Genomic DNA, 14546 nt, shown 5'->3' with positions numbered 1-14546 from the left:
TTTTTAACACCAGTGCTTTGAACATAGGCATTTCTTCCTTGAATAAATCTTGAAAACGGTAGCTAAGTTCACTTGCAAAATTCAACTCTTGTTTATTAAAAAAACTATTTTTTTTTTTTTGCAGAAACCTGAATAAAATACTGTTACTGTATCGCTCATGACTGCTTTTTGCAGAGTACAGTGCTATCGTCCTCCACCCCAGTGAAGTCTGCATCGCCAGTCCCCCGCGCCACCCCGCGCGGGACCCCCTGGAATGCGTTTGCACACGAACATTCGCTAGCAGCTGGTTGGCTCGGGGTTTGCTTTCCTCAAAATTCAAGTCAACAGCTGATTGACAGGAGGAGTCTATCTCCAGTCTGATTGATTGGCAGGAGTCTATCTCCAGTCTGATTGATTGGCAGGAGGAGTCCATCTCCAGTCTGATTGGCAGGTGAAAGAGAATGAGAAAGAACTTCAAGCAAGGTCAAACTCTTGGCAAGAGCCTGCTCTGTAAGAAGTTTTTAATGCTACGGATGGGTCGAACATCATTCTGGTGTTTTCGCCGCTCAATGAACGAAGTCAGTCTGGATATGTCAATGCTGTCAGCACTTTTGCTATTCCCCAGCTGCAGCCATTGCTCCTGGAGGGCCAGTGCAGCCGAGGGACGCTTAGCTGGGTCATCCTGAAGTAGGAAGCATACAAAATCTTTGGCCTTCTGGCTAACTCCTTTGAAGTAGTCATCTGGGAAACTAAAGTCTAAGCGGCAAATATTCAGGCAAGTTTCCTCTACACTTTCATCCAGGAAAGGAGAGACGCCACTAAGAAGGACGTATGTGAGCACTCCAATGCTCCAAACATCTGAAGTGAGGGAAACAGGATTTCCAAGAATAATTTCAGGAGCTGCAAACTCTGGGTTTCCAAGTAACTGGTGGATATAATATGTGGTGTTGAGCTGGACTGCGTCTCCAAAGTCAGCCAGTTTTATTGTTGGCTTAGTGGAACTCTGGTCCACCAAAATATTTTCAGGCTAGAAAACATAAAAGCAAAAGTTAAAATGTCTTTTTTCAAGTCAGGCTAACACACATTTAATGCTCCAACATTAGTGTTTCCCAGCCAGTGCTGTCAGCTCAAGAACATAACAAACAGTTGCAAACTACAAGGATTACTGCTGAAGGCCAGCTCTGCCAAGCTCCCAGGCAGTCCTACCAAGGCTTCTCCCAGACCAACTAACTGGCAGGCAGAATCTTGCCAACTACAGTAAGCAATGAATGTGTTGTGTCTGCTGGCACTATAATTTTTGCAGGAAATATAGTTCTGCCAGATAATACTGCAGATGTTCACAACAGCAGCTCTGCAAAGTTTCACAGGAACCTGTGTTTGGGAGTTTAGGCTTAAAGAATTATAAATAGAGGGTGAATAAAGCAACTGCTCTATTTGCTTTATGACAGAGACAACAAAACCCTTGCATTTAAAGATTGGAACACCTTGTAAGAATTTTCATGATGCTTTCAATGGAATTCAGCTTTACTTGGTGATTCTTTAATGTAACGCAGCCGTATAGGTGGAAGTCAAGCACTGTTATGAGACTATGGCAGCAGAAGGTCCAGTGGGATGTGCATGGCTTCAACAGAACTGCCCCACAATTGGTGAGTTGAAAGTGGAATTATTTTTATGGTTTTATTTCTGAAGCTACTGCTGCTGTAGCTGTGATCTTAGCAAAATAAGAGTGACTTACCTACAACTAGTTTTTAGTTAGTTCATCTCTAAGTACCCTGATACTGGAAAAAAGTACTGGTGAACTCCATATTGCAATAGAAAAAAATTAGATTTTGGGTTTCCATGATAGGCAGACCAGACTGGTTCTGCTTGGAAAACAGAAGTATGTGGAAGGAAGATGCAGGCTCTTTTTGCTTTTTCTCACCATGACCCCTTTTGGCTAAAGAGACCCTTCCCTACAAAGATGACTTGTCAATGCTAAAATTCCTTTTTATTCAAATACAGGTGGGGGAAAAAAGTGTAAAGAATAAGTTTTTAATTAATATTCACATTAAGACCTCCTTATACATCTTTTCCTACTAGAATGCATCAAATCTGTGTGGGTCAAGTAAAATTCAAAGGGCAGAACAGAGGCCCAAAGAGGTACTATTCACACAGAGATCACAGCCCTCGAAGTGCAAAGATGAGGAACATATTTGCAGGAACAAAGAAAAAGCAGTCCCTTTCACAACAAACGTTACGCTTCTTGAGAAAGAAATGGATTTCTGCTGCAAGTTTCTCAGAAAGTAAATAAATAACCAAATAAATAAATAAAAACAAAACAAAACTGTTCCTGTCAGCCGTTATTTCCAGCACAAAGGACCACACAGGGCCAGCAAGCTTTACGGAGAAAGCACAGGGAATTCAAAGTTTCTGCTTTGCTGGCTATGAGTGATTTAAAGCATTTGGGGATGGAGCCCCAACCCGTACCCTTCATACAATCTCAAAGCGATTTATAGTTCTATGTTCCCAGCTGCAAGTTTCCTAGAAGAGGGAGTTTTTTATGCCTGGAATGGTGCACACCACCAGGAATCCCATTCACTCCTCACCTTTAGGTCCAAATGTGCTATTCTGCAGTTGTGAAGATACTGCACAGCTTCCAGAATCTCTCCCAAGTAGAGTCTGATCTTCCCTTCTGTGAGGTTTCCCCATCGCACAACGTAGTCTAGAAGGCGACCCTGGTCAGCCCTGTTGGAATTAACAAGGGTTATATTTTGGATTAATCCATACACCAGGATGCAAAGAAAAACTAACAGGCCACAGACTATAGGAATAACTGTAGCATGCAGGACCTAGAAGACAGAGGACTAGGGCAGAATTGTAGAATCATAGAACAGTTTGGGTTGGAAGGGACCTTTAAAGGTCACCTAGTCCAACCCTCCTGCGATAACTCGGGACATCTTCAACTAGATCAGGTTGCTCAGTGCCCCTGTCCAACCTGACCTTGATCGTTTCCAGGGATGGGGCATCTACCACCTCTCTGGGCAACCTGGTCCACTGTTTCACTGGTATGAAGACGTATGAAGAAGAGATTTGATATCAAGCTACCAGATCACTTGTGCAACCACTTGATACAAAATAATTCCTGGCCTTCAGACTGAGATAATCATTCACATACCAGTTTAATATCTCAACTTGTTTCCTTCTGAGTATTGAACTCAACATTTTACTAATGGCATCGGACAACTGCAATATTTTACTTCGGTGTTTTCAAACTTCTATGAAATCCGTAAGTTCCTTATTCATAAACCGCTATAAATGCACCAGAAAGTCAGCTGTAGAGATTGCATTTTACACATAATGTTAGAGTCCACACACATTTCTAATACTAGTATGTAGCTGGTGGAGGTCTCAAAGGTATCGAGAAGGCCAATGAGCTGGGGATGCTGGAGATTCTGCATGACTCCAAGTTCATGGGTAACCTGGTCTCGCTTCATCAACTTTTTATTCACAAACTTAGTGGCTACTGCTCGCTTGGTTCCCTTCTGGTCACACTTCTTCACGACAGAAAATCTGCCCCTGGAATACAATATTGAAAGGAAAGAATCAATTAAGATATGCACTAAGGACATACTTTTACCTTGAAAGATATCCTGAGACAGATCTAATTTTACATCCCTAATAAACTACAGTTTACAGAGCAGTTTCTGGACATAAACAAGAGTTTTCAGTGCAGACATCTTCTACAAAATGTGTCTGTATAAATAATTGTCTCCTAATAGATCTCCAGGTTTCAAAGTTCATCATTAAGTTGGACAGATGTATATTCTACATGAGTTCTTTTGCCCATATTCAGACTTTTTCTGTCTGTAATTTTCATACCCTAAATAAGGAGACTTAGGATAGCTTCACTACAGAAGCAGCATCAGTCACTGTAAGGCATGCTTAAAAAATAAAATAATCCCTTAATCTGTGATACCACTTCAGTCTAAATACGTTTTGTTTATGCAGTGCCATCTAGTGCTAGTAAAATTTTTGCTTCCTCATTTCTATTTAATCCAACATAATTCTGGTCTTTTAGGCTCATATGATAAATATTTTTCAACTTGGATTTCATTTTTCGAAACAGAAGTTAGTATTTTGACATAGACAGCTTTGGAGATCAGCATACAGAACGCACCTGCCAAGCTCAGCCACTTCACTGTAGAGGGAATCAAAGTTGTCTTTCCAGATTACCATGATCCCATCACTTCCAGGACCTACAAAAACAACAGAAGGACAGTATAGCCAAAATTTAATATACTCATATCCTCAGAACTAAATGGTCATTATAACCAATGTATTGTTTCAGATGTTTGCAGAAGGAGGAATATTTGGACTTCATACGCAGTTTGTGAATAGATTTCAGGAAGAATTTGCCTCAGTAGGACTGGCCCCTATCATTTTTCTTTTGAAGCTGAGTGTGTCCATATTGAAAAGCAGCTCATGGCCTCATATTGTCCATTGTCTTTCAGCTCAGAAAGAAAATGATTTCTGTAATCAGGTTCGGGACAACTGTACAAGTTCCCATATCAGCTGGGACAAACATACAAAGACAGAATGCGGCACTTCATATCTTACTTTCTTTTATATGAGTCAATTTGAGACAGAGCTATTCCATCTAAAATCTATTAATTAATTGTCATCAATGGATAAATATATGGGCCTCTCAATAGATAAAAGGACCCAGATAGCATCAATTGTTATAAACTGCTTGTAAGAAAGCCTGCTATCCTGTGTCTTCCCGATTTCTAAAAATGGAGGATCCTGAACACTTAAGAGAAGAATAACCGAATGTACAAACACACACTGAAACTTATCACTATGCCATCAAACACATCAAGTAAAAAAACTTTTTTTTTTCCTTTGCTGTGTGCCTCCAAAACACAGGCATTTTTTATCTTTGCAGGTTTCCTTTTCATTTTCTCACAAACATTCAGGTTGCCTCACTTCAGGTACTGAAATAATGTAATTTAGATCCAAGATGCAAAGACAAGAAATAGTTATATATTCTCCTAAACACTGTGGCTTTACAATTCAAGCAAAGGATCTATTAAAATACAGACCAATGCTACTCTTTTCTTACCTGTACACCTCAGAAATTATACATGTTAGCATAGTGACATTCATGGAGACTAAACTAAGAATGCAGATGATAAAATATGATTTTATCATAGCATGTTTGAACTAGTATTGACACACAAAGTAAATGCACGTTGACAGTACCGTGTAGGCACCTTGTCTGTATGAACCTCTAATTAGCTACATCATAAAACTGCATAACGAGTAATATATCACAGGCAAAAAGGTTTGTTACAACACTCTTTTAAGAGAGGGATGCCCAGGAACCGGGGTTTTCTTTTCCCTGTACTCTGGATACCAGACAGTTTGAATGTAACTAGATTTAAAAAAGCAAAGAGACAGGCCTACCTAAAACTCGTAGACTGGCGGAAGATGAAACCGAACCCATATCGTTTGCAGCTATACATGTATAAATACCATCGTCTTCTGCAGTGACACCAATGATTTTCAGTGAAGCCTCTCCTAAGTCACTGGGAAACATAACAGCATCTGTTAACTTCATATTCATTTTACAGGCCTTAAGCTATGGAAATCAGACCAAGTTAGATTGATACTGTTAATATTTCTTATTCTCCAGCCCCTATCTCTCTCTGGACAAACATTACTAACCCTGTCCCTGCCATTTCAGAAGCGCCTACCAGAATTTGAGCACTTGTGTCCACCAAGTATCTTGGAATGTCCTACAGACTATTAGAAAATCGTCCTCACTGACACTCTGTCTCTGCACATCCCAGGCTCCGTTGTGTTTGAAAAATCAAATGCATCTCCTGTTTCTTCCTGCTTCCTCTACTTCCCTCAAATTATGAGAAGCTGTATTGAGACAACCATCCATCATTGTTATTTCTGAAAGGTTAGTTTCCATCCCTGACTCCCAGCACACAGAAGCTGATCTAACATTTGTACTTTCAGAGCATTCATCCCTTGCAAGAGAGGGCTCCCCCTTCAATACAAAAGGCACACCTCACCACAACTTTGGAGACCTCGGAATCTGGGAGAATGAGGATGGGAAGAAACTAAAAAAGGGTTTAAGTTTTCCCTCTGCTCCAGGGCAAAGACAGCAATAAACTATGTAAGACCACAGGGGAAAGATTCTGCAGACTCTTCCTTTATCTTTCTGCTCAACCTGCCTTTTTGTTTGATGGTTTGTCTTTTATGTCTCCTTAAATCTCCTTCTGTGCAATTCATTTCTAGTACTTTTTTTACCATCTCTCATGGACATGAACAGCAGATAATTTTATTTACAAAAGTCTCTTACAAATGTGAATACTTGGCAAGTCCTTCCTACACTTTTCACCTCTAGGCTCAAAACCACCCTAACATTGTGTTATTCTTTCACAATAAGGGATCTTTTCAAGATTTTCTATCGTTTTATTGCTTTCCTTTGGATTCATCCCAGTTACTGCAAGTCATTTGACTGACTGAACCAAAAACTATTTGCCACAGTCTTCACCACAGAACTTAATTTCAGGGGAAAAAAATTTTAGGAACATAGGAAGATGACCCCCCTCCCCGACTCAAAAAACATTTCATGATTATTATTTCTAAAAATCTGACAGCTACAGCCAAGATGATTTACTGGATATAATTCTGTAAGTGTAATGAATGACAGTGAACTAAACCTAGTGAATCTAATCTCTTACCCATCTCACAACAGTACTGGATGCAGTAGCAAAGCTGCCATAACGCCTCTGTCTCCCCACAAAAAAAAAAATTATACCCAGTGAAAAAGGAAAAAGCAGCAGCAGGAGGTAAAAAAGAACAGTATAACATGCCATCAGGTTTGCAGGTAAGTTGGGCTATACCACACAAAGTCTAAGAACATGACATACTCTTCTATCTATTAATGAGAAAATTTTCACAAAATTTCATTTTCATTTCATTTCACAACACTTCATTCTGAGTTGAGAGCATAATTCATAAATAAGGCACTTCTTCACACTGAAGTTACTCATTAAACATTTTCTGTACATAAAAGAATGCTTTTTCAGAAAAAAGCTTTTCTAACATACAGTTTCACATTCCAAAATACAGCAATTTCTCTTATTAATCAGGTGTTTGAGTTACCAGTTAGTCTGTTAAGCTCTACCACAGCAAAGCTGAAACCAGACAAAAATTTAATTTCCATGCTTCAATGATAAAGACAGTGACATTGCCATGTCAGTAGGAACCAGAGGCTTTTCTTTGCAAAATACTGTAGTGTGATCTGAAAGCAGTCATTTGCCTCAGAAATGATTCTATGCTACTAACGGAAATAAGGGATCGGCCGGATGGCATATCACAGCACTGGTGTGTCACTACATCCTGTTCTGGTTCAAGCACTAGGTCAGTGTGACAGAACCACAATGTCCTCTACAATAGCTAATCAGAAACACCAGCTGAATTTTCTTTTGTGTTTAGAATTCTACTGAAGATGACATTTGGATATCCCAGCCATACATAGAAGTTACACAACATTTCCAGAAAATCTCAGCTGTGAAATATTTCTGTTTGAGGGCAACCCTTTCTTTATGCCTCAAAGCCAAAAGCTATCCTGCACCAAGGGTGCAAATAGAAAATAGAACAGTTCAGCAGTTTCTTTTGGGCATTACACCAATTACTGTACCTGTATGAAATGCTGTGATGACCGTCATTGCTCAGTGTGTTATGATCAGGACCTTTCCAAGTAACTGAAGCCTTGGGGCGACCACATACTTTACACCTAAGCACGATGGTCTCTCCTGTCTCACATGTTACCTCACTCAATGGTATTATAAACTCTGGGGGAACTGGAAAAAGAAAATCAATGGCATTAGGTCAACTGAAGTTAATTGATTTGTTCTTCTATTCCTTGCACTCTCTCTTGTCTATTAGACAAAACAGCATGGTACTTTAAATTTCCAAGGTGTATCTACCCCTCGACCCTTGGAGCACATCCATGGTTAGGCCACTTGCTGGGGCTCTGCAGAACTAGTGAATTTTTCTCCGCATCAACTTGGACACAATACTATTGCTATGCCATGGATAACCCTGAAGGCTACCATGGTGAACCAAACACCCTGTTTATGGCAAGCTGAGGAAGCCCTACAGTGAAAAGCATTTAAGGACGTGCTCAGCTGGGCTATCTTTATATCCAGCTAAGTTTGCAAAAGGGAACACAAAACACATCACTCGTCCACTGAGGCAGTGTAGAGGTTTCCCTTTTTCACAGGGGAAACACAACAGGTTTGGTTCTGTGTGTTAAGATAAAAGCCTAGCTTGGCTCCGACTCCAGAGGGCCACTATCTTTGCCCTGATCAGCCTCTGCACTGGAGAGGCCCTGAATGTTCCCTAGGGTGCAAAGTTAAAAATGAAGCAGCTCCAACCCCTGGCCTTGTTATTTTTCAAATTCAGCAAGGCCCAACTTCCATACAGTCTCCATACAGAACAGGTCATAAGGTCCTTGTGTTTTATGCTGTTTTGGACTTGTGAACAAAAATGTGTTCCTTGCATCTGAAAAAATAAATTACTTATTTCATTAACTGTTGCCCTTATCCAAAAAGGGCCTATATATATTTTGACAGAAAGCTCTCAGTTCCTCACATAATTCATATCAAGCAAATTTAAACAAAGTAAACAACATTTTAATCAAATTGTATTTACTGTAACTTTTAAAATTAAAGCAACTTACCATCGTAAATGTAATTGGGGTTGAGAAGCTGGAAAGGAGAAATTGAAGAATTAGTCCTGATTACCTTGTAATAACTTAAAGAATGGTAGAAAACAAAGCACAGTGATGGGTTGAAAGTGGCTGTACCCACAAAAATCCAAAAAACTTCTGAACACCAGAATTTCTGCACCACTGTACTCTTTCTGCGGTATCCTTATGCTATATCAATGCTTGCAGGCTCAAAGATTAAATCTTCCTGTTTTCAGATTTTGCAGACACTGTCCATTAAAACCACTGTTGCCTCTAATTCCTTCATGTGAAATTCTGACAGATGCTACTTTTAAAGAAATCTCAACACAACTGTTTTTGGAAACTACTACATCTTTGTAACACTTACCTTTACAGAAACCTTGTTGGCAAGTCCTTCTCGGGATTTGCGGTAACCATTTTCTAGCTTGCCTTCCCTTTTGCCGTCTTTATCTTTTTTCTCAGATTTCTTCCTTAAACGGAGTGCTGTGTGCCAAGACGTTGACTTCCTGAATACAGAACATTAAACTTTGAGCAATTTTTTTTCAACTCCAGGTTATGTGTTATACTCTCCAGTTTCAAATGGCACTGGAAAAGTATGTCAAAATGTTTCTTCATTGTATTAAAGTATACTGAAATGAAATACATTAAGTAATCCACAAGAGATGGTACCCTTAGTTAAAACTGTAAGCAAGCTAGTAAGATTAGTCTGTAGTTCAGTATTTCTTGAAATCATTGCTCAAATGCTAAACTTTCTATATGAAAATACAAACTGTCAATCAAACCGTGCAATGATGAGTATAAAACCCGTATCAAAGATAGCCTATGGAAGCTTTACATAAAACTTTAGTGCTAAGAAATTTGATATAATTTCTCCCATTGCAGATTTGAGAGAGATGTCCTGAGCACAACCAGTTATTTTCAATAGGTTTGTGGCTCAACATAGAATCTTGGAACAAGCATTCCCTGCCTGTTTTCCTAAACAAAGGTGTCTAGCCCAATAACTCATTCTATTAAATAAACCAGTAACTGTTGCTGCTCTTAGATCAGGTATTCCTTCATCATCTTTTCCCAGAACATTACACTACTACAGCTTTTTAATAAAGACTAAGTGCTTCTGGGCTCTTTCTTACTAGCTTGTGTTTTGAAATTTGCTAAGGGACCTCTCAAGTACTCATTCTGCTTGATGTTCATTTGTTTCTCAAAAATCACATCGACTTTTGGTTTAAAAGGTTCAAAGCCTTGTCTAAATTGGAAGTTTTTCTTCCTCCTCCCCTTCTACACACACCCAGGCACTCACTTGATGGTTCCATCAGGGTTGTCAGTGATGACTGCACTGGTATGCCCCAAGACATAGCCGGGAATCCAGCCCTCGGCTGCGGGGCACTGATCAGTGGCGGCTCTGAACACCAAAAACATGTTCTGTTGGTTGCTGGCTAGAATCTGCACGACCTCTCCTTGGTAGACATTTATCTCATCCTCCTTCACTGCCGTGTAATCGTGTGTCACCAGCATGGTGGAGATATTGCTACTGCTGCTACTTTCACTCTGTAAGTGTCAATTGGAAGCAGAAAGAGAGGAGGGGGGAGAATCAAGTTTAAAGTTTATGAAGAAGACAGGCTGTTCTTGGCCTGCTACATTATCTGCATAATCCACATAACTTAAGCTTGTACTCAAAGAAAAGAGCTACGATTTCTCTTTTAAAGCTGCCTCTCTATTTATCTTGTGGAAATTAGTTTGATCTTTCAATACCTTCACGTACAGCTGCTGCAGAAGTTTACTCCCGTTACTTTTACTCAAGATTACTTCTTTTAACTAAAAGTCAGTTTATATATAGATCTCAACTGGTCTTCTTTTCAAGCTCAGACACTGAACCTCACATTTTTATTAGGCAACAAAACTACAGTACGGCATGCAGGACAGTTTGTCTTATAGGTACAGTTTCAAAATCAAAACCATTACCTCATAAACACTGGAAATTCTGACAATGAAAAATACAGATATTCTTTCCTAGCACTATTTGCCAGATCTCAGCCTTCTGCACACCAAATATGACAAGGTACAAAAGAACAAAATAGGCTTTTGACATTGTGTCTCAAAACCACAAGGCTTGTCCTTGGTTGAATCTGTACGATCAGGTTTATTCCTCTGAACGCACAGGATGAAGTAAATTACTGAAATAAGAAATTATTCATTTCCTGGGCAAAACAGGCCCACTGAACTATCAGAATAAAGATGGAAATCTCACTTCTGATTAGTAACTATGATAGCTGAGTGTTGTTAACTGTTTATCATACACTTTCAACTAGTGCTCATGAATGTTGTTTGTTTCCCCACTGAGCATTTGCAGAAAGCTAATTACAGCTGATCAGGTGTACATTAGAAGTCATACCACTTTTCAGAACAAAAAGCCTTCTCCTGGCCATGAATTCACTGGAAATTATTATTTTTTAAAAGTAAGACTAATTTTGTCCATTTGTATGCATTTCTCATATAAGGTTTAATAAATGGAAGTGTGATATCTATTACTCGGCTACACAACCTATTCCCTGAAATAAGTTATTTCCTTCTTGAAAGAAGTTAAAAGCAAAGTGGATGGCCTATTAATGATGTGGCATGAGGCGTGTATGCGTGTGTGCCTGTCTTTTGCCTCTGTTCTTACTTCAAGCTGTTTCAGGTCATTACCAGTGTGAGCTCACTATTGCTTAGCAGTAGCTGAGTTGAAGGCGGCAATCAGTACCCAACTGTAGCTGGAAGCTACTAGTGCTTATATAGCATAACCACACGTTAGGCACCACGTATGTGCTAGCAGTGAGTGGAAAGCTTGGCAGACAGGATGAAAAGTGTCACCTTTTTTCTCAAAACTGTCAAATATTTCTCCTCTCAGTGTTGAGGAGATGCAGCAGAGGTCAGTGGACAGCATGGTATACTGGGAGCCCTGAAAACCATGTTCTCTTCCAATCTGCTAATGGTCTTGAACAAGTCACTCCAGCTCTTGGCACCTGTGCTTCCCCGTGAGTGCTTTGGCTGAGAAACCAAGACATTTGGAAAGGAACAGTCTCTGATTACTCATTCATAGCATGTTCAGCACATTGATGCTTGGGTTTCCAGTGAGCCTGTACATTTTATTCTAGCTGGACTATTTTATTCAACTGGGTTATTCAAGTCCGTTCTGTCTCTTTTGCCCTATTAGGATGATGGAGCAAATGCTACCACAGAGAAAAGATCTCATCCTGGATGGTACACCTATTAAAGGATATTTACGTTAATTCCAGATGATGCATTTCCTGTGGGAAAACTTATTTTATCTGGCCTAGAGGACTGTCTGCACGGTCTTTTGTATTAGCAAGCCCTTTCCATGATTCAGGCAAACCGGGAATGGTGGAACCAAAAAAACAGTCTTGCTTTCAGTCTTTGTTCAAATTAAGATTATAACTTGCTAGATTCTTTTAGCTAGATGAAAACTAACTCTATTCAGAGAAAGCTGCTTTTGTTAACTCCTTCTGTTAGGCTTATAGGAGGAGATGAAGGGAAGGCTGAAGTTGCAAAACCAACCTAAGCCCCAAACCTTGCCCCACAGACTATTCCTGCACATACTGTTTCTTAGCAGGCAGTGGAATTTGTGTAACTGCAGGACTGACATTCCTTTAACATAACATTTCTTTTTAATAGTTAAGTCTTAAAGGATCATACTAAACTCTGAATATTTCTTATTTTCAACAAGGACAGATAAATCTGTTAAACGTGTCTGGTAACTACTAAGCAACAAACATTCTTGTGAATGTGTTTATAGCAGAATTTATTCTCACCACAAAAAGATAGCCTTTTCTTTTGCCTTGCAAGGAAATACTTATTCTTGCACAGTTAATGTTTTTCTTTTGCAAGTTCTGCTCATCATTATTGACCTCAATTATGGGATTAGAGGAGGATTTACAATCAAAATATAAAAAATTCTTCACATATTCCTGAACTACTAGTAAAACCAACTCCTTTTTCTTCTTCTTAGAGGTTACTTTTCCAGAAGTAACCAACCTTAACCATATGTGCATGTAAATACAGACACACAAATGGTTAAATCAAAATAAACCTTCACAACCCATTTTCTCTAGCCTGTTGAATGTGGTGTGAAATCCTCCTGAATTATGGTCTAGAAATGAGGTTATAAATGAAGAATTATGCCCCATCTCAATTACTAAACTAAAAGAAACAATTGTGAAGCAGAAGACATGCATTCAGATATTACATTTTAGAATAAGATAAAAACAAGCAACCGTGTCTTTGCTGACATAGTATTAAAATTCAAATGTTCTGAAAACTCAGTGTCATCCCATCTCTCCCTCTCTCTTTTTTTAATGAACGACATAAATTAATACTATGCAAGTCTTTTCTGCATACAAGAAGTACCATCACCTTGATTCACATACTGTGTGGTATTTACAAAATACTCAAATTATCCCAGATATCCCATTATCATCACATTTTGCTAGACTGAAGATAAACACAAGACAGAGCTAAATCAAATGAAAAGCTGCAGGAAGATCGGGATAAAAATACGATACATGCAAAGCATACTTTTTTCTTCTGAAGCTATTATAAGAGTAAGTGTAAGAACTAAGAAATCAAGAAAGCTCTGTGTGTTAAACAGTTCTATAAAGAAATGCATGCACTTAAAAAAGGTCCGGAAAGTTAGGTGAATTGCAAAATTGGTATTGCATACTATTTGTGAGAGAGTGGAAAAACAAACATTTGTGAACACAACACTTAGTGAGAGAAAAATCAAATGCGAGTTTAAAAAGAAAGGCACCATAGCCTGCCTACCACATCCATGGCAAGTGCCTTGAAATTTTTTGCTTTATATTTGCACATGCCCCTGTGATTGCTGTGTTGCATTTCCTGGTGGACGTTATTACAGAGAATGTGGATTCTGTTGATACCCCAGCTTTCCGCACAAACACACCAAGTGCATACTAAAAGGTTGAATCTCCAGATGCCCTAAACCAGTTCTTCTTACAAAGCAGAAAAGACAAGTGGAGTCGCTATTTGTTTTGGTTGTAGTAGAAGGAGGATTATTTTAGGTAGGTTTTGTTGGCCTATTTTGAGTGGATTGCAGGAAGCTTCCTTGATCAGACACAGGATTTAAAAAGAGAATGTTGTACAGCAACTAAGGCTGAAAGTAGGGGGGGGGGGAAATAAATTAATAAAAAATAAAAATCAAGCAGCCCAGAGAATGTTCTGTAGATGTCTCCACGAAGTTAAAACTCAACAGGACAATGGTGGCGGATTTGTGCGTGAAAGGGAAAAAAGCCCCAAGGCAATCTGCCAAAATCTCAAAGTCAGATTTAAGTGCTGGCTGCAATGCATACCCCCAAGGTGCTCTGGCTGCCACGCTTCAGCATGTTAATTATGAGCCTTCAAATTAGAGACGAAAAAAGCAAGGAGAGCAAGTTAGTAAGTATCAGCCCGGTGATCTATGTTTTCAGCAGAGGCAGAAATTGCATCTAATGTTAGCAGTTGCTTTTGTGTCTGTATACATATCCATGTTTGTATGCATACATACACAGTGAGGTAGACAATTTTGGTTTTTTAATGTGCAGAAGATATTCGAACAGTTGATTATTTCAGAGCAGGACAGCACTGGAGAGCCAGAAGTTAGTACGGAGAGTCATGGTAACGCACAGAAAGGGAGCATGGGAAGGTTTTAGAAGAGCTCGCAGGACAGAGGTGCTCCGCTCTTACCCCATTACTCTGGGTGGAGTGAACTGACTGCTCGCTGGTCGAGGAGCATGTGCTCATGCGGTCTGTGTCCTTGCTGTGTGAC

At 39.4% G+C, this 14546-nt stretch overlaps 1 protein-coding gene across 1 annotated transcript in view; it reads right to left on the bottom strand.

Annotated features, from left to right (window-relative positions):
• Positions 1-368: 368 nt before the first annotated feature.
• Positions 369-14546, bottom strand: part of TRIO (trio Rho guanine nucleotide exchange factor) — a gene marked incomplete at its 5' end in the record, with an annotated part of 27093 nt that continues 12915 nt past the window's right edge. The window contains 10 exons of the mRNA XM_010284098.1: positions 369-1006; positions 2565-2703; positions 3334-3534; positions 4136-4214; positions 5425-5546; positions 7679-7841; positions 8723-8750; positions 9099-9237; positions 10029-10276; positions 14465-14546. The exon at positions 14465-14546 is cut by the window's right edge and continues 718 nt beyond it. Of these exons, the coding sequence (XP_010282400.1) occupies positions 464-1006; positions 2565-2703; positions 3334-3534; positions 4136-4214; positions 5425-5546; positions 7679-7841; positions 8723-8750; positions 9099-9237; positions 10029-10276; positions 14465-14546 (1744 nt within the window). The remainder of the gene's footprint in view (positions 1007-2564; positions 2704-3333; positions 3535-4135; positions 4215-5424; positions 5547-7678; positions 7842-8722; positions 8751-9098; positions 9238-10028; positions 10277-14464) is intronic.

Source organism: Phaethon lepturus, unplaced genomic scaffold (genome assembly GCF_000687285.1).
Source record: "Phaethon lepturus isolate BGI_N335 unplaced genomic scaffold, ASM68728v1 scaffold21210, whole genome shotgun sequence".
NCBI lineage: Eukaryota > Metazoa > Chordata > Aves > Phaethontiformes > Phaethontidae > Phaethon > Phaethon lepturus.
Note: the sequence above shows the minus strand (reverse complement) of the source record. Positions and strands in the feature narration are given on the sequence as shown.